The sequence below is a fragment of the Chaetura pelagica genome, unplaced genomic scaffold, assembly GCF_000747805.2.
Source record: "Chaetura pelagica isolate M959 unplaced genomic scaffold, ChaPel_1.0 scaffold83, whole genome shotgun sequence".
NCBI lineage: Eukaryota > Metazoa > Chordata > Aves > Apodiformes > Apodidae > Chaetura > Chaetura pelagica.
In genome coordinates, this window is record NW_009952893.1 from 4,268,348 (window position 1) to 4,288,484 (window position 20,137).

Here is a 20,137-nt window from a genome sequence, read left to right on the forward strand (position 1 = left end):
TAGGGAAAGTATTTTTTATTCCATTCTACATCTTAGAAAAATGTAGTAAACTAGAGGCTCCTCAGCAGTTCTGTTTGCTAATACCAGAGATGCTCCCATACCAGTTTCAGGAAGCTTGGGCTCCACATGCTGAAGCAAAACCTGTCACTTGTCACAGCTGGGCATCAAACTTGCATCCTTCAAAGTATAAGTCTTGATTCCATAAGGTGAGGAATCAAGTGCTTCACCTGGCAGGCAGAAAGCCTGTCACACTGGTGCTGGCTTCAGAGGGGTGCCTGAGGCTGGCTCCTCTCCTCTCGGAGCTGGGGTCACAGCCTTCTGCTCTGCAGTATTTCTGGCTCTCCAGATCCAAGAAATTACGTGTTTGGGGGACAAAGGGAAACATTTGCTCTGAAATAAACTAAGCTAAAAGCTTTTCAATTGACAAATGCCAGAGGATAGTGTGAAGTATAGGAATCCAGTCCCTCTGAGCTCCTAACCATGCAGCTGTTTGAACTGTCAAAGCTGGCACAGTAGCTGATGGAGGCTTTTAGTGGAATACCTGTAATAAATACTCATACAGTTGACCACATCTGGGGCTGAAATTTACTCATAGATGAGTTTGAACATATTTTTTTTTCTTCATTGAGAGCCTAGTGAGACTTCTAAAATGCTTTTTCTAAGCCATCAATTAAACACCTCTCTGTCATACAGGGCTTTCTCCTCACCCAGCCTTGGCTTCCTTCCCAGCAGTGCTGTGCACAAGCAGGTCCTTCAGCTCCACTTGCAGATACACAGCTGAGTGTCACCCCTGTGCAAAGCCACTGAGTCACCCCGTGCTACTCCACACCAAGCTCCTTTACCACTTCAGCCAGGGAAGAGGAGGGGAAGGTGAGCAGCAGCAGGTGAAGGGGCCACAAGGCAGAATGAAATGAAACTTAGTGAGCAGCTGGGACAGCATGGAGTGGAGAACCACAGGGTGGGACGAGATGCTGAAAGAGGGTAAAGTTATTGCAGGGGAGAAGAGGATGACTGGGCTTTTGAGGTGAAGCTTGGTTGACCCATGGGTTGCCTGGAAGAGAGGTCCTGGCCAATGCAGAGGTCACAGGTCTCTGGGTACATATGCCAGAAATTCCCCAAAGTTTCTTAGCTGGAATGGTATTGCATTTAAATTCAATTTACTTTATTATGAAGATGCAAATAAAGTATTATCAAGGCTACAAATATATTTGGGTTAAAAGACTGGTATTCAGGGAATTGCAGCTACTGTAAAAAGAAATTTTATAAAAGCAGAAAGCAATGATTATTGAAAAACAATCACTATGAAAACAAAGGCTCTGTTGCATTGATGTTCCACATGCAGGAAACACGTCCTGAAGTAACCAGGGCTACTCTGTGCATTAATCTAGCCCAGCACTTACATCTTCACAGGATTAAGAGCCTATATGATAAGTATAGATGTTAAATCTGTAAGACTGTTCTGACAGTAGAAGCAGGACCAAGTTGTGCTCCGAGATGTGGGTCAAGGAAAATGAACATTTTTTTCGTGGTTATTTCAGAGGGCAGTAATTTGGCTGGGAAGGAAACGAGGCCCCTCACGCCATTTCCTTGAGTTTTCAATGTTTTTCTCTTTTTAGACCGTATTAACAAATTAAGCTCAGGTTGTGTCTCTGGTTATTTACCTATCAGTGATAATAAGACTGGCATATTTCCTTGTATCTGTATTTACATATGCTGTTCTTTGGCTGTAACTTACATCTGTAATTATGCATTTTGTTACACCGTAGTGTTACATTCTGTATTTTAAACAGCAACACTGTTGGATTAACTCTAAAACAGTCTAAAAATAATCTCCTTAAAATAACTAGAGATATTTAATTAATTTAAGGTTATACACTCCTTAAAAATCGCATAGATGAGCTCTGCAAATTTTTCAGAACCTTTCTACATTTGCAAAAAAGCAACATAATAAAAATATTTTAATTAATCCTTTTTAAATGTTCAGTATGTTTTAAATCTGTGAATATTTTTTTCTTTCTAGGTAAAAGCACTACCATTTAAAAACTGAAACAAAAAACAGGATGCAAAATGGCAAGCACCTTTTATTTTTTTAAAGCTACTCTGTGTTGTTTTAATGCCTGCTGTCATTGACAAAATACTATGTGAGGCTTTAGAAAGCATTATAGTCCCTAGTAATACTCTTGAAAAATTTTAAGACTTAAATTTGATTTAGAGCGAAATATGTAAATCATTCAATCCTGTTCTTTAAAGCATATACAGTTTATCTTAATGATTTAGTTACCCTCTTAGAGTAACATTTCATTAAAAATGTCATGGACCTGGTGCAACTTCCTTATTCATAGAAAACAAGAGTGTAGATGGTGTAACCTGGTGTAAGTGAGCTCCTATTCACTCTTTCAGCTGAAAATATTTTGTCCTCCACACTTCTTTTAATCTGCAGTTGTATTCGATGTCTGCAGTCAGGCAACAGAGACTGTACACACTGATCTCCCTTAACAGGGAGCTCTTTGCCAAGGTGCCTCACAGTTCCTAAGGTGTATCCTGGCTGGAGCAAGGCCCACAACTTGCTTTTTGTGACGTGACTCTCAAATCCTCCCAACAACCATCATGCAAACCAGTATTGAAACACTTTTTCTTCACCATGACAGAAGCAAGACGAATATAAACGATTAGCTAATTAACTGCACTGTAGATTGCACAGAGCTCTCAGAACACAAAGTAAAGCAACGTGATAGGGCTTGATTCTGCTTCCCCACCATGCAATCAATAGCAGCTTTGCTGCTGAACGCACAGAGAGCCAGGCTGGCCCAATAGATGCTGAACAGTGTTATTAGTGAATGAAGAGATGACACAGGAACCCTGCCAACACTGTGCCAGCAATCTGCCTGGGGGATGGGGGAAAGGACCAATGATTAATAGGAGGGGGATCAATCGTCTGGATCAGCAGAGTGGTGGTTGTTGATAGAGCTGCACCTGCTAGGGCTGGCTGAGGATCTGGTCTGTAGGAAATTTAATCTGGGGGACGAAGTGAACCAAAGAGTGATATTGTAAACTGACAAGGCAGTAAAAGGCAAGAGTTTAAAATGGATTTAGGATGCAGCTGGGCTTTTTATAAAGTAAGGGGATTGACTGAGAAGGACAAAGCAAGGAGACAGGGTTAAAAGAAACTCTGAAATTGCAGTTGAGCTTCATAAAAATTTGCTGTCCAACAATTCATTATTATTAAGTTCAAGGTAACAATCAGCTTTTGCTGTTTCAGGTTTAGAATTAAACAATCCCACTGAACTAAACAGTTACTATTTAGTACATGGAATTGACTCCATTGCTGTTCTACCAGAAATCAGATAAAACTACTTCCAACAGAACAGGTTTAACCGTTCTGTGCAATTATTTAAATTTCAGTGAAAACATCGCTTCTGATGGTAACATATTTTTACTATTGTCTGTATATCTTACATTTTGTCAGGGTGACACTATAATCTGCCATTCAAGCCTTCATTGCCGCTTTATCAGTTTGACAAGTTAGTAGTTAGCTCTGTCTCTGTACTTGCAAGCAGTACATCTTTTACCTCCGTTTTCTCTTTTTCTGCTACTGTCCTGCTTTGGCACTCAAATCACAAGCAGAGTGGCAGGCCTGTTATTAAGGGTAACATAATACTGAGCAGTATTATTTAATATCTTAAAACAAAGGGTTAAATTTTCAAGGCTGAAGCTTGAACTGTGTCTGATTTTTTTTATTTCTTTTTCCCTACCAAGCAAAATCTTCCTTCCTCTTTGGGAGTGTTTCCCAAAGGAGGAAGCCAGAAACAACAACTGAGAAAGATGACAGTGTGCTACAACTGCTCTGCAACAGTGAGAGCCCATAAAAAGAGTTTGAAAAGAAGGACCTGCAGGATTCCAAAGGCTTGCTTACACTCCTACTTGATGCAAATGGAGAAGCTGAAGCAGAGAAGAGGCAGAGGTACAATGGCATGACTGACACCTTAGAGAAGCAAACTGCAGTTCCAGTAGGTTTGTGCAAATCTGGAACCACCCAAGCAAATGCAGGACTTTGTGGGGAAGAAGCTGTATAGAGTTACACAGATCTTAGTGCAACTAAGGAATAAATAAGTATAATTATAGGAGACACAACTTCTTGGTTCCACTCTGAGAGGCAGCACACAAAAAACCTCATAGTTCCCAAATTAGTCAAGGACTGCCTAGCAAGGAAAAGGAAGGCCTGAGTTATTCTGAAGCACTTCGAATTTCTGTAAAGGTCAAGACACATTTCTCTATTAGTGTATGAAGCTAAAGCCCACCAAGTTAGTGGAGGCCCCCCAAGATGTCTACCACAGAAAAATGTATTTCTTTAATTTTACATGCTAGTTATGTTGGTCCAGGGTAGTACATAATGAGGACAACCTAACAGAACTCGCTTGAATACACGGTTTGATTAAATTATTGGGACACAGTGAAACAATTAAGATGCAAATTCTTTCTTGTAATTCCATTTCTGTAACAACAAAATTGTCTGACACACAGGATTTTCTTTCACAGTCCTTTCTCATGCTTAATAGCGTTTCTGCATATCAGCGGTTTTACTGAAGCCCCAATTACTCAGCATCATCATAGAGAAGTGGACTGCTAAATTATCAAGCAGAATTTCCTCCCTAGGGCATGTAATATGTTAGAACAACAATGTGAATTCTCTGTATGCCTTGAAGAAGAATATACCCAACAACTTAAAAGCCATCACAGCGTAGAATCTGAATGTCCTAGTGATTAATACCTACAATACCTACATAGGAGCTTTCACTAGCAAGTGTTACTGAAGAATTCCTACAACAGGCACAACACAGGTGCAGGGTTACCTTTTTTTTTTTTTTTTTAAATCAAGATGTACTCATATTGTGAAAAATTTATAGCTGCAAGCAAAATGAAAGATATTTTTACTTTCTGAAGATCATGTGTAGGCAGAAGGATGCAGCTGAGGAGCTGAAAGTGCACAAGATAAATAACATAGTATTTATTTCCTTTTGGAAAAGTAAAAGTGGAAATCACTTTAACTGTTGTTTGAGTTTTTTTGCATGGTGAATACGTCACAGCAAAGGAAAGCAACTTCTCTACACTGTCTTACCGTTCAATAAAATCTGGGAAAATCCACCATGGACCAAAAGAGAAAGAAATACTGCACAGTATAAACATGGTTTGCCACAGCTGCTTTTAAAACAATGCATCATGTGCCTCATTGTGGTGATACCATGGTACTGCACCCCATCTTTCTGGCATTGGCTTAGGTTTTATCCTTTAAAAAAGTAGCATATTACAACTGAGGGCCCAGTCCGGGAAAGTCTTCTTGGTAGTGTTCACTGCTACATTCTTTTCCTCCCCCCTCAGAAGTTGTGCACATGAGTAACCTTTGCTTTCAGTAGCAGGGATGTGCTGGAGAGACGCAGATACTCGGCATGAAGTGGGACATAAGATGGCTCCTGAAATAACCAAACTCATTCAGAACCCAACCAGCTGTGGAGTGGAGAGGGGGATGTTGAGTAGAAGCAGAAGCTACACATACACAGCTGTGATTAGCACACAGAAACTTCAAACAGCAGGAAAAGCATTTGGAGGATAAAAGAAATAAATCATGAGGATAAAACAGATTCTGCATTTGTACCAGCACCTCTTGCTGTTGAAAGACTGATGAATGAAGAGGCTGGAGGAGGTGATTTCTCTGATGGAGAAAAAACAGTGTTTCAGGCAGAAGCTCCTGATGGAGAAGAATGAGTTAGCTAGAGATAAATAAGGCTGAGTGTTTCAAATATAGATGCTGCAGGATGAAACAGATGGATTTTTCCTTCCGATAATGGCTATATAGGGAGCACTCAGAGAAGTCTATTTTATTTCTGAGGTTAGGCAGCTAAAAAGACAGCTGTGGAGACTAGAGTCTGGCAAACAAGAAAAATTAATAGGTAGGAAGATTTCACAGAGCAAGAAGATGCGATGGTTTAAAGAGGCACAAGAAATGTCAAGTCAAACCTACTTCAGTTGAAGAGTTTTAGCTGAAGGGAATGGACCTCATAAAGAAGGAATCCAGTTAAAGAGTGAAAGGAAAAAGCTGCAGATGCAGTGTTTGTTTTGGCCTTCCAGGCCTCTGATTCACCTTGGAATATTTCAAACTATTTCAAAAGCTCTTCAGGTTTCTGAGAGCAAGAACTTAAAAATATGTTAAGAACCAGTGGTGTATCCGTCCCCAGGAACAGGAGTGGCATAAATATATGGTATATAGGGAGAGGCAGTCAGGTCCTTGCTTGCTTTCCTTTATGGTTCAAAACTTCTGCTTGGAGAATGTAGGGGGTGAATCACCTACATCCTCTCAAAAATTTCTAAATATAGGTGTATCGAGTATCTTTTATATTAATGTTAGTCTGAAGTCCTGGATTGTGGGAACATGGCATTTCATCTGTACCTGTCCAGAAGGCTGAAGTCTGTTGACAAGTGATAGGTCAAGTGTATAATCTTTAACAAACATTAGTTTGTTGCTTCACGTAACTAACTTACACAGCCCCAAGATCAGACTATTTCTGAAGTGAGTGAAAAACTGGCATCTGAATTTCCTAATCTACCAGTATTTTGAGGGTCTGGTCCAGAAAAGGGAAATACATTTTCTGCATCCTAAAGGATTACTGGTTCTGATGGAGCATAGCAAGACCCAGAAATTATCCAGAACATGGAGCTGTTTTCCTGACAGTGTGGACTTCAGCAATGGAATGAACGACTGAGTGCTGCTCTGACTGTTGATGCAGCATATTGCAGATGGTTTGTCTATCAGGACAGACTATGGAATTTTACAGAATGAGTGTAAGTGCTACCCTGGCTTTCAGGACATCTGAAAGTAGGAACACTTACAGCTTTATGGCCTTCTGACTACCTGGCCTGTATGGCACAGAAGAAGAGTCAACTCTTTTAGCACTGATGCTGTCTGGGTCTCCTGCTTGGACCTGCATCCGATGGCACTTTTGTCCTTACACGTGTGTGTGCTGTTACGTTAGGCATCCTGTCTTTACAGTCAAGCACTTCATAAACATTCCTAAGGAAGAATCTGAGATCTTAACCCTGCAAAATTTCTGCCAAAGGCTGGCCTCTGGGGCCCGGCCCATAAGCCTAATGGCTAACTAATTGGCAGTATGCAGCCCATGTGCATCCCACAAGGTGACTCATAAATCAGCCTCAAGCTTAGAATAGTGGGGGCAGGTCTTGCCATTTTATATCTTGGACAGTGTCTGTGTCTCTCTTAGCTCACTATTATGGAGTGAAAAGATGGGATTCAGGCCTGGTTTTGGCAGTAATCAATACCAGTATGTAAATAAAAAATAAAATTAAAAAAAGGGAAGAAGAATAGAATATAATAGAGAATTGAATTAAATTTAATTGGACCCAAACCTTCACATTTGGTGTCTGGGGTTACCCATCTGCTACCTGGGTGCACAATGAAGCACAAACACATCATCTTGAATAATTTGGGAATTCACATCATCGGGATCACAGAACATCCACATTTCAGAATCTGGACTTTCAGCAAAGCCTCTCACAAATTAAAGTGTACAGAGCATACTGGTATTATTTTCAGATTTGGGATTCTTCTGAGATGGGACAGCTATTATGGACCATCTTTAAGGGATGATACAGTGCTGCAGGATGAGCAGGGTTTCAGAGGTGCAGCTTTGGATTCTTCTACTATACAGCTCCTTTCCTGTGGGCCTGTGAATAGGGGTGAGGGAACATTCATGGGCAGTCCAGCAAGTTCAATGCCCAAAGCAAACTTAAGTCACCTTGATCCAATCCAGAACGCTCCAAACTTGTTCTGAATGTTTTTTTCAGCAAAGACCCTAGATATTGGCTACATTCTGTCCCTGAAGAAGCAAATTTAAGTACTGCTCATCCAGGAAAAAAACCTACAAGTCTTATACTAAAGAAAAATGGCTGTGTACAGTGCAATGTAAAATGAGGTACATTCAAAGGATAACAACACTATTTTGAGTTAAGTCCTCAAGATTTAAACATCTGAAAAATATAAGAACCTACGGAGTCTATGGAAGAGCATGCCACACAGTTCACATGTGAGATGCAGATATACTAAATCAATGTAAATTAGTTTTCCTTTTTTTTCCTAAAAAGGCCCACTTTTGAGGATTTGGAAGAAGGTGATGCTGGAAGTTACTGTATTTCCTAAATGTATTTCCTAATTTGCACCTTCATTTGAGGCCCTGATGAGGCCACTGTTTTAGGGGGATTCACTTGGTCCCTTACAGTTGCCAGTGGATTCTTAAAACATTTTGTCAAGAAGTAGTACCATCATTGCTGGCTTCTTGAAGGTTTTTAATAACATTTCCTGAATTTTCTAATGTTGGAATATGAATTCCTGCACCAGAAACAAAGAATAGTGCATCTTAAATCTCTTGTATGTTGTTCTCCTGAAAACGTTGTGTGAATGACATTTCAAGGTTATACATCATTGACATGGATCAAATGGCAGCATTTATTAGAGGGAAAAAAGTCAAACCAGATGTAAAGGAAATCCTCATCTGCTTCCACTAAAAGTGGAAAAGAATCTAGAGTTTTGATGTTAATTTGAATAGCAGTCTGTGAACTGTATTTCAGATTTTAAAAAGAATGATAAAATACTAAATTTGTAGTCTGCATAATTTGGTATCTGTATTCTGCTTCTCCTCTCACAATTGTACAGCCAGTGAAGAGGAGTTGAATGTTCTTATTTAACAGGTATACATACAAAATTGTACTTCTGCAAAAAAGTCCATGTATTTTCCTTCTTTGTTTCTATGAGGGCTATTTAATTTGGGGTAAATACATGTTATGTCTAATAAACAAATTCTGTTTCTATAGTTTCCTGCTGTTACAAAGTAATAACACGCAACAGAGTCCCTTTCTTTCCAGTTTTTAATGTTTGCTAACACATTTTAATATATGATTAGATCCCATTGAGTCTTCTAAAAAAATCTAGGCTGACAAACCTTGTTTCTTTCCTCCCCAATCTTTTGCTATGGACACAAATTCTGCATTACATTAGATTCATTTATCTTTGCAGGTTGCCTTCAGACTAGTCCACACATAATCAGTTCCATCTTCTTTTACAGTTCCTCTTACTTCCCTACTCCACCACAAGTATCTTAATATTTCCACCACCAGGGCTTTTTTCCACCCTTTTCCAGCTGAGTAAGACCTGAAGTTGAGTGGAATTCCACAGTAACCAAACTGGTATTCTACTATATACAGTACAGGAGCAGACACTTCTCTGTGACTTATTACCTGGTACCTAAAGCTCTGGTCCTGTGTGCACACTTTGTCTCCTTTCTTGACTTGAAATTCAATGGCCATGAGGTAGGGTTTGTCAGAGGCCACCAGCGTTGCTAACCATGGTAGAACATCTGATTATCTTTAGCTGAGAGACTACAGACATACAGGGTCGCCTCATACAGAAACAAACAGTGATGTTATTAACACCAGACCTATAGAATACAGAGCCAAGGCTAGAGCTCATGCTGGAGTAGATTATAATAAAAAAAAAACCCCAAACAATAAAAAAAAATCCGAACCACCCAAATGAAACAATAGACTTTGCTCTCCTTTTGTTCGTTTCAAAATGTGAGCAGGCTGGTTTTGTACTTTCAATTGGATGATCACATAATGCAAAACTCTTTCCTGTGCATTCTCTTTCTCTGTTTAATCTTTTAATTCTGTATCTTTCTCCTTTTTTCTCTAGTTCATCTGTTCTTTTTCTCTAACTATTGTATTTGCCCAAACACAGAACAAGCCTGCCTAGCAGGCAGCCTCCTGCCTTTCCACGTTCCAGCCTTGCAACCTCACTTCCCAAGCCTGATCTGCCATAGTTTGCTTTGCATTTAGAATCACAGAATCATCCATGTTGGAAAAGACCTTCAAGATCATCAAGTCCAACCAACCGCCCTACAACCCCAAACCACTAAACCATCTCCCAAAACACCAAGTCCACCCATGTTTTGAACACCTTCAGGGACAGGTGCCTCTACCACCTCCCTGGGCAGCCTGTTCCAATGCCTCACCACCCTTCCTGTGATGAAATTTTTCCTAATATCCAATTTAAACCCCCCTTGTGCAACTTGACCCCATTTCCTCTTGTCCTGTAACTGGTCACCAGGGAGAAGAGGCCAACACCCACCTCACTACAACCTCCTTTCAGGTAGCTGTAGAGGGCAACGAGATCTTCCCTCTCCTCATAACCCTTGATAAGCGTAGTTGCCCTTCTCTGCACCCTCTTCAGCACCTCAATGTCCTCCCTATCCTGCAGTGCCCAAACCTGCACACAGTGCTTGAGGTGTGGCCTCACCAAGGCCGAGTAGATGCCAGGATCACCTCCCTGGTCACACTATTCCTGATGCAGGCCAGGATGGTGTTGACCTTCTTGGCCACCTGGGCACACTGCTGGCTCATGTTCAGCTGGCTGTCAATCAGCACTCCCAGATAAATAGATGGGAGGCAGGTCCTGATCAGCTGAACAGCTCCAGATGCTGCATAGAAAGTGGGAAGCCACTGCTCATACCCTGGCAAGCCACACAGGTAGCCAGCTGATCAGTGGCACCTTCACCCTACGGGAGCTGGTGTCTCCCATTGCTTGCAGCAAATTAACCAGCTCTCAGAAGTTGCTGCTTCCAGAGGTGCAAGCAAGATACCAAGGGTTCCCAAACTGGATGGGAATATCTGGTGGAGCTTCTTCTAAGCTAAATCACTTGAAAAACTTAGTTGCAGGCAGGAGGATGGATACTCAATAAAAACAAGCGTCAGAGATTTTTATTTCAGGCTGCCTGCATAGTAAAGAGATGAGTGTATGCTGTTCCTGTAAGAAAAGCAGCTAACACCACATAAATCCAACATTTCCTTTTGCTTCCCTTTCATCAATGGGCTTGTGGTGCTATTCCTTAGAGTCAACAAACATGCCAGGAAAAATCTGTTTCCAAGCACGACTGCCCTTTCTCAGAACTACCCATAAGTGCCAGGGGGGGTGGAAAGTGGGCTGCTGGGCTGCAGAGGTGCTTAAGGGAGGAGCTTGCCAGCAAAAGAGAATTCCAGAGTTTGAAGCACTGAGAGACCTTCAGTTTTCCCAGAATTCTCACTAAAAATGTCTCATTCATTTTAATGAGAAAAGCAATATCCTAAAACCAAACTAGTAATTTTGTCTCTGCTGCCCTCCCAGCCATTTTTAATGTAAGGATGGAGACTATGGACATAATGTATGATTATCCTGTTTTTGCCTTAATGCTGGATTGAAATACTGCTCTAAGGAAAAAAAAACAAACAGTCACCTGTGAACAAAGGCCATGCATGACCAAGATGGGCAGACAAAGGTGGCATATTCTTGTAGGAATGCTGCAGAAACTATTTAATCTAGGAAAATGCTTTTACACAGTGAAAGTCTTACCAGCAAGCTGCTCTCCAAGGATCTCAAATAACAACCAGAAGGTTTTTATGCACATAAATACAGCCTAAATTATCTCATAAGCTCCATAGAGAAAACTTGTGATTTTTCCCTTGCTGTTACATTGTCCTGCTTTACGACAAAACCTTGGTAAGGAGGATGCACTTGAGCAAGAGGATTTCTCACCAGTGCCTGTCTGTCCCAAACCTCTCCCCTCCTGTTCTCCTGGGTGGGAAAACTGCTCAGAAATAGCTGCAATTCTGTTAATCTTTACACTATCAGAAGTCCTAATAAGAAGGCCCACCATCATGGCACACTGAACTCTGGAGACCACCTCCTGGATCCAGTTTGCCTACCCATGCATCAACAGCTGCATGGACAGGCTCCCCCAAATTGCATTGCCCTGCCTCATTATTTCTGTACTTGCCCTGGCTGCTGCTGTGACTTCTGAGCGAAGTCCACATGTGACTATATAATGCTCTCAGTTAACATATTAGGGTCTTATGATGTAGAGGTTTACTTTCATGAAGTGACTTACAGGACGAGGATCTCTCTGCTGAGTTGGGAGAGCCCAGATAATCCCTTTAAAACAGAACATGTATTACTACCTTGTAGAACTCCACAGTGATGGGGAAGGAAAGAAGTGAGAAAACTGTGTGTCTGTGGGAAGAACCTTGCAAATGAAGATTTTGTATAATTTATTTTGAGAAAAAAAAAATGGTATGCAGAATACTCAAAGCATCTGTTGGGTTTAGTTTTGAAGCCTTCTTTGACTTCTGTAAATGTCAAAACAGTCTCCACTGTGCAGCTAGCATCCTATCTTGATATCCTCTTGGTTAAGAGGAAATGTCAACATCCTGTGACCATATAATGCATTTGAAATTAATTTCAAATTAGAAGAGATTAAATGCTGATATATATATGTATGTGTGTGTATATATATACATATATAAAGATATAGAGGACAAGCAGAAATCAACATTTAAATTCCATTTGATCTCACTGATAATTTGTAAAATAGCAAAGGGATGGATATGAAGGCTAGACCCCAGATATCAAAGATAGAGAGCATAAATCCCATAAGATAGGATCAAAGGAACATTGGAGAAGAGAATAGTAAATCCATAATTTTAAGCAAAATCTCTCTATGATTTTAATTTCCCTGTTCCTATGGAATTACACACAAGAAAAATGTCTTTCTTAATCCTTAAAGCAAAGATATTGCCAAACTGATCTGAAGCAGTATATGCTGGCACTGATGTACCTGGACCATTACCAGAATTACAAATTCCACATTTTTAGGTCTTGGAATAAAATCTTATCTCATAACTCTGCCAATATGTGCCTGGCATATTTTTGTCCTGTGCCTAGCTGTGTCTGGCTGTCACTATCAGCTTGTTTATCATGCACTTAAGTGTTCCACACATAAAAAAACCACAACACTAAAATAGCTAGTTGTTGTTCTTATTATTAATAGTCTAGATTTGTTACAGAAAATATCCAGTGTTTATTGCACTGAAGGAGCTGCATGACTGTAAATCAAGAAGCACTTACTTCTTTCACGAACCATTGGCAAAAGGCAGGGCCAATCCACTCTCTGGCATGAATCCCACAGTCTATCCAGACAGCTTTCTTGTAGGGCCGTGACCTTTTACCTAACTTGAAGTGTGAATATTCACAGAAATATCAACAGGTTTCATGACATTAGTGCAACACAATAATGAGAAAACTACAGAATATTAGAAACACCAAACCATTTTGAATTGCCTCATACAAAGGAGCACAAATTTATTGTTTTCAAGGGTATGACCAAGATAATGATCTGCAGGTATGTCAAGATAATGAAGCAGATCCATGGAAAAAAAATACTGGAAAAAAGGTATCTGTCAATTCCTCTTTTATGAGGAATGAAATTCTTCAATACGACACAGAGCAGGGTGAGGAAAAATAATGCTGCAGGAATAGCCTGATGCAGAGTCAGATTTTCAGAACCCTGCAATGGCAGTTGAAAAGCAGAAAGTAGAATTTTTTCTGTGTCTTGCTGACACCCTCTGTTTTGTGATCCTAACAGTGTGAGTTGAGAGTGCACAGCCCTGGAGTTTTATCAGTAGCTAAAGAGGAAGCATATGTGGCACATGCTGCGAAGGATGCCAGAGTCCTCTGGGGTCCCTCTCCAGCATAGCTGCCTTCCAAGTTGCCTACAAACACAAAAATTTCCAATTCCCTTAAATCCAAATCCTGCTAATCCTGAACTTGGCCTGTAATCTATCTCCATCCATACCCAATCCAAGTAAATAAGATTTGACTTTTGGTTTTCCAGCTTTTATTTTTTTCTTCATTAAAGATGTCATTCAGAGGGATGCCTAGAACTTAGCAACTCATCCTTAAGAAACACTGATAACCTCCACCTCCAGTGTACATGCTACAATATAATTAACAAAATATTTGTCACTGATTCCAGACATTAGTCTGATTAGTAATTATTTAATCTTTACCTTGAGTACAAACAGTGGTCTCCCTTCATATGATTTTCCAACAGAAAACATGTGAACAAGATCTGAATGAGTTTTATTCAGATCATACATCCAATCCTGGATCTGCAAATAGAGAAATAAAACTGTTGCTTGAATTTTTGCATTTCATAGGAAGTAACTGTAACACATTTATTAATCTCAGCTCTCAGTCCTCTGTATGTTTTTGGAATTTCCTTTAGTTTTTATATTTTTGTTTTAGGTTTGTTTGTTTTTACACTTGAGCTATCACTGGGCTCTCAAACCTTTACTGCCAGAGGTTGGATGCAGCCTTTGGTCACATGGGATTTTTTGTCCATGTTATTGTTGTACACTACTGGAACACATTAGCTGTTCATCAAAAATATGAGGGTGGACCTAATCTGCCATTCTCGCTAAATATTAGTGGAATGAAGAAGAAGGTCCCCGAGTCTGCCTGCCAGGACACAGAATGGTGAACAGATTGACTTCCAGGACTCAGTACTGCTTGCAATATCTGTTTCATGTGGTGCTGCACCCTGCACGTTCTGCCTAGTGACTTTATGATGGGGAGACTGAAACTGTATATGTAAGTACACTGAAACCAACAGAAATCATTTATCCAGCTGTCTTCTATGATAGAAACCCTTATACACAAATCTGTGAGTGCTTTTAAGTCTTTGGGCCTCTTAGAATAGAACAACAGAATCACAGAATAGTTTTGATTGGAAAAACCTTTAAGATCATCAAATCTGACCATTAACCTGACTCTACAGAGTCCAGTGCTAAACCATGTCCCTTAAGCACCACATCTACATGTCTTTTAAACACCTCCAGGGATGGTGATTCAATCAACTCCCTGGGCAGCCTGTTCCAGTGTTTGATAATCCTTTCAGTGAAGAAGTTTCTTCTAATATCCAATCTAAACCTCCCCTGGCACAACTTGAGGCCATTTCCCCTCACTTGTTACCAGGGAGAAGAGACCAACCCCCACCTCTCTACAGCCTCCTTTCAGTAGACACTTCTTGTGCAAACACCTAAACATTTGCTTACTGAAGTGAATCCATGAGACTAATCACTGAAATATCTTACTCTGTCAGAGTAAAAGCTGTTTCAAAAACAGAACTCAGAAGATAGTTACATGTAAAGATAAGACTTGAATACAAATATTTTTTAAAAATATGTAGTTTTAAGAAGGTGGCCATTTTTTAAGAAGAAACATTTAGAATACTTCTGAAGATGAACTGACAACCCTAATGTACATAGAGAGTGAAATCTTAGCCTTATTAAAGACAACAGTGCAGCAGACAAGAGGAACAATATGAATTTCCACCTACTTCTTCCAGGGAGTGATACACTTCATAGTTATACTCAGAAACAGATCTTCGATTCCTGTGTGATCTCAATCCAGTTTGATTTTCTATTGCTTTCTGTAGGTCTGATATGAGAATCCTACATAAAAAAAAAAAAAAAGACAGTGATATTACTGAAAAACTATTAGAACACACAGGCTAAACTAGAACAACAATCACAATTAGAAGAAATATAGCAGGAGTTAAACAATCCTGATGTTCCTTCATCTGTTATATTTTGACAGTGAAGTGCTTCAGGCTTATTTGAGTGTATACTGCCAAGTAAATACTCCAGCTGCTTTGATATTTAGCAATGCCTTCAAAAAACACAAAAAGCTTGTTAAACAAATAAAACAGAATCATGTAAATAATGTAGCCATCTTCATTTGTTCATGGAACAGTTTGTTGTCTTATTTGATAATCCAATTATACCACGTGATCATGGGTTTTCAAAACTTTATTTCAAAACCATAAGAAAAATCTTTTTAGGCTTAGAAAAACATGCCCATACTTTCTCTCAGGAGTATTGTACTGGTATGGAACTTTACAGGTACCTACAAGTTGTAAAGGCTACATAAATAATGAAGAACTCTGTCTGAAACACAGCTGACAATAAAAAATCGGAAGTGTGGTTTGCTGTTTACAATTATCTACTCTGCTATAGTTGGTTGCCATTTATTTTAAAATGACTCAGGAAAAATATGAAACAGCACCAAGTGTAACTTAGGCTTGCATAAAAAGTAAGATTCTTTGCATTAAGAGTGAAATGCAGGAATAGTGGTTCGAGCTCAAAACTTTTCTATTTTATGGCAAAACCAAACAACAATGCAAATATAAAAAACACAGAAACATCTTCAAAGAGCTACACTGAGGAGGACAGGGTGCCTATCCCTTTCATCACACAGAAGAAGGAGCTGGGAATATTGTCACTGTGATCAGTAACATCACATTAAAGCTGAGAGCCATCCCTGCATACCACCTTCTCCTAAAGCATGGCAGTGTCTAATTACCATACCATTAATTCATCAGTCCTGTAAAGCAATGGCTGCATCCAGCCTTCTAAAGTCTTATAGGAATTAGCTTCAATGATTGGAAAAATACAGAAGGAAACTACACTCAGTCTGATCCTAACTCAATTGTGCAGCAGGTATATCTAATATAATAGGTCCATCTGCACATACGTATCAAAGTAATGCTGGTCCACAGTCTCCAAATATATTAGTGAAGTAACTGTATAATTGGGAGTTACATTGTCTACATCAGCAACTTTCATTAAGCAAACTAAGGGCTTACAGCCTTGCTTTGCAAAGTGCTTTATACTCCAAGACCAGCACTGTATTTAAGCCTGTAGTTATAACAAACAATGGTTTTATTCAAGTCATTAGGATGCCTAATGTGCTAAAAAAATACTTCTCTGCTTTGCTGAATTCAGATTAGTGTAAGTACCTACCAGAATGAAGCTTTTATTTGTTCACTTTTGTAATAATAGACTTAATTTCACAACTCCTGAATGTTTATGTGTCTGTAGTCCAAATGAGATTTGGTAGTCTTCATTTACTTTTAAAGGACTGTGTACTGTCTATGCTTATGACATCCAAAGGCTCTTAAGTCCTTCAGGTTTGAATATAACCTAAGTGGCTTTGTTGGCAGAGAACTTAAAATCCAGGCAACATGGTGCAGTAGAAATTTCATGAACATCTTACTGTCGTAAGTCAAATAGTGGTATGGATAAGCCTGTCTTACAGGCAAGGGATGGTCACCTTGTTCATGATCAGTGCTGTTTAATGCTTCCAGTCTTCAGAAATTTGTCATAATTTAGGCAAGCATCACTTTCTCAAGTTTTACATGTTTGCTTTAGATTTTCCAGTTTCAAAAAGGATGCAGAAATTTAACTCCTTTGCAAACAGTGTGCCGAAAATAAAATAAAATAAAATAAAATAAAATAAAATAAAATAAAATAAAATAAAATAATGAAGTGAAAAAGAGCCATGAGAAAAGGACCTTGTATGTGCCTTGCCTGGCACCTCAGCTCCTTGACTGTGGAGCTGCACTTCATTTCAGGGCTGTGGTCCCCATCCTAGCTATTCCGCTGTGGACATGGCTGTGCCTGTTCAACCCTCAGCCCTGCTCCTGCTGCTCCCTGGCTATAGAGCTGTGTCTGCTCTCATGTTGAATCCTCCCAGCTCTTGTGGAGCTACAGATCTCAGGAAGCTTGTCAGGACAAGCACACGCTTGTCTGAGGCTTTGCAGGGTTTTGCTTCTGACGGCTGGGACCCAGCGGGCAGGGAGTCCAAAACAAGCGGCGGGGAGATGAAGAGGAGAGCAAAGAAACTGGCTGGAGTTGACAAAATGCTGCTCAGCTTCCTTCTAAGTGCACATAACGTGTGCCAAAAGGAAATTTTCCCTGTGGAAAATGAATGTTGTGCTGTCCTTTTATTTGGAGCACATTGTTTCAGGCAAACTGCAGAGACCCTTTGCTCTCTCAGTTCTTGCCTTTGCATGGTCTGCTTTGCAACCTAAGTAAAAAGGTCTTCAAGAACAGGGAGTGTTTATAACACATATAAAATGGCCTTCTGCCATTCCATTAAAGGTGATTACTGTGAGCAGAAACAGCAGCAGACGTGAATACAACTGTTGGGGCATAGTAATTAGGGGAGAAAACAATTACAGAAGTCCCCATCTCAATTTTAGATGCAAACAAAACTGAAGTATTACAGAGCCCACACAAAAGTAGCTCTGAACTTTTACTATTGAGCTTGTCATTTATTTCCTAATGTTTGTTTTTGCATTTTTAGAACAATAGATTAATAAAGAGACTATTTTTACAATAAAGGCAGAATTCTGATAACAGCATGTATAAACTACAATATGGTTTGTGTCATCCTTTTTACACTGAGAAATGAGTATAAATAGCCTTATGTAGGGCTTTATTTAGCAAATGTTTGAGGATTCAAGTAATTCATCAGTTGATTATTCAGATGCTTCAGCATCTCACTGAAAAGGCTTTAATGACAAGATCATTACTATTGTCTAGTACATCATACTGATAGATATGAAAAGATAAGTATACTCCAAAACTGTCCTGAATGCTTTTAAGAAATTCTATAAATGATCTGTGATCTTTAGTATTTGTTCTGTATGACTTGCCTTGGGTCACAGGGAATGGAGAGTTATAAAACAGAGCTAGCACATTCCTTTATAATTCATGAAGAAGGTTTCCCTCCACATTTGCAGCACACTTGTAAACAAATCTAGCTCCTTTTAAATACAGAGAGAAGCAAAGAAAGCTGCAGAATTAGTAATTACCATCCCTCTCTTAACAGATGTGATTTCATATACATTGGAAACACCTCTGCTTGACTCCAAAGGAGGATATTTAATTAAAACTGCCTGCCTGTGGGAGATTTTCTGTTCTCCCATTAAAATGGCAGTTTTCTTGGCAATGCTTAGCTGTCTGCCAGCCTAATTGCTATGATGTGGAGCATATTTCCAAGTGCACTTGGCGTGGTAGGTACAGACCTGCCTTGGAGGCACAGTGTGAGGCACAGAAAGTGAAGCACAGGCTTACGTGTACTGGATGTTTGCTTGCTGGAGGTAGGGCAGCAGACTCCGGGAGACGTTCTGGGGGACTCGCACGTCAGTGACCGTACCTTCCAGGATGTGGAAGGTGCTGCTGGGCTGCCACATGTCCACCTATAGTGCAGGAACCAACCTGTAATTCATATGCATTCAGTGTAGGTGGGGAAATCCAGGAGATGGCATGCTTGAAGCTCTGTAGGCAAACACTCTAAGCATGGTATAGACAGTAAAACCGTATTGGCTGGTCCAGCTTGACATCTATGCTAACAGACCGGATTTTAAGGAAGGATTATGTCCAGCTTACCATGACTCTTGTGAGAGATTTGCTAATGGGAAGAGAGAAACGTCTCAGGAATGTACCTCCTCAAATGGCTCAAAACAAAAGCTACTTCCAACTTCTTGCATCTCCTCAAACTACTATCCCTTCCCTATGTTTTACTGACTTTTTTATTTCACAAGGTATTTTCTATGTTCAGTAGGACAGTAAGAGAAATGAATGCTAAAGAAAGGTAGAAAGCATAGTATATACCAGTGTTGATTGCAAAGTGTACCCTTTTTATCCTTGCTAATAAACAGGTCAGGGGTTGGTAACAGGTCACCAATACTACAAAGGAAGCTGTGATCTACCCATTTTATATGAAATGACAAAACAAGAGGATTAAGATAATCAAATTATTACAATCTTGTAAAAATGATAGCTGCTAAATGATACCACAATTATTAATGTGCTATCTATGCCTGATCATAACTAAGGGATTCTTCTTGTCCATTTTTACTTTCTTTGGTTGCCAAATCAGAAGTACATTTGTCAATTTTAGTATAGAATAAGAATTTTTAAGAAAGCAAGAAAGTTTGCAAACAGGGATTTGAAGCTCAGTGTTCTGCACCCTGTAGCAAAACGGTCTTGTACTGCTCAGCTGAACCAACTCCAGATGTAGACTCCTAAGCAGAGATGAGAGCAGTTCCTCCCCAGACAGTGCAAGGCCAGTGGCCAGAACACAATTTGACAAACCTCTTTCCAGAGCTGCGGGGTAGTCACGGGAGACTACATGAAAGAGAGTCAGCAGCAACCTCTGTGTCAATGTGACAAATAGGCATGTTAAGATCCGTAAGTCTTAAAACTATATATTTGAAAGCTGAATACAAAGAGGAGAATTGATAGGACTATCATGTCCCTACATTTCTTAAACAGCATTTCAAAGGAATTAATACTTGATAAATGTATTTTAAAGTTTTTTGCAATCAGCTGTGCTAGGCCGCATTGATGAAAGTCA

At 39.8% G+C, this 20,137-nt stretch overlaps 1 protein-coding gene across 1 annotated transcript in view; it reads right to left on the reverse strand.

Annotated features, from left to right (window-relative positions):
• Positions 1–20,137, reverse strand: part of CPA6 (carboxypeptidase A6) — a 48,662-nt gene that overhangs the window by 13,836 nt on the left and 14,689 nt on the right. The window contains exons 2-5 of the mRNA XM_009995561.1: positions 18,853–18,996; positions 15,270–15,384; positions 13,939–14,040; positions 12,998–13,102 (exon numbers count right to left, since the gene is read on the reverse strand). Coding sequence (XP_009993863.1) covers positions 12,998–13,102; positions 13,939–14,040; positions 15,270–15,384; positions 18,853–18,971 — 441 coding nt within the window. The 5' untranslated portion in view covers positions 18,972–18,996. The remainder of the gene's footprint in view (positions 1–12,997; positions 13,103–13,938; positions 14,041–15,269; positions 15,385–18,852; positions 18,997–20,137) is intronic.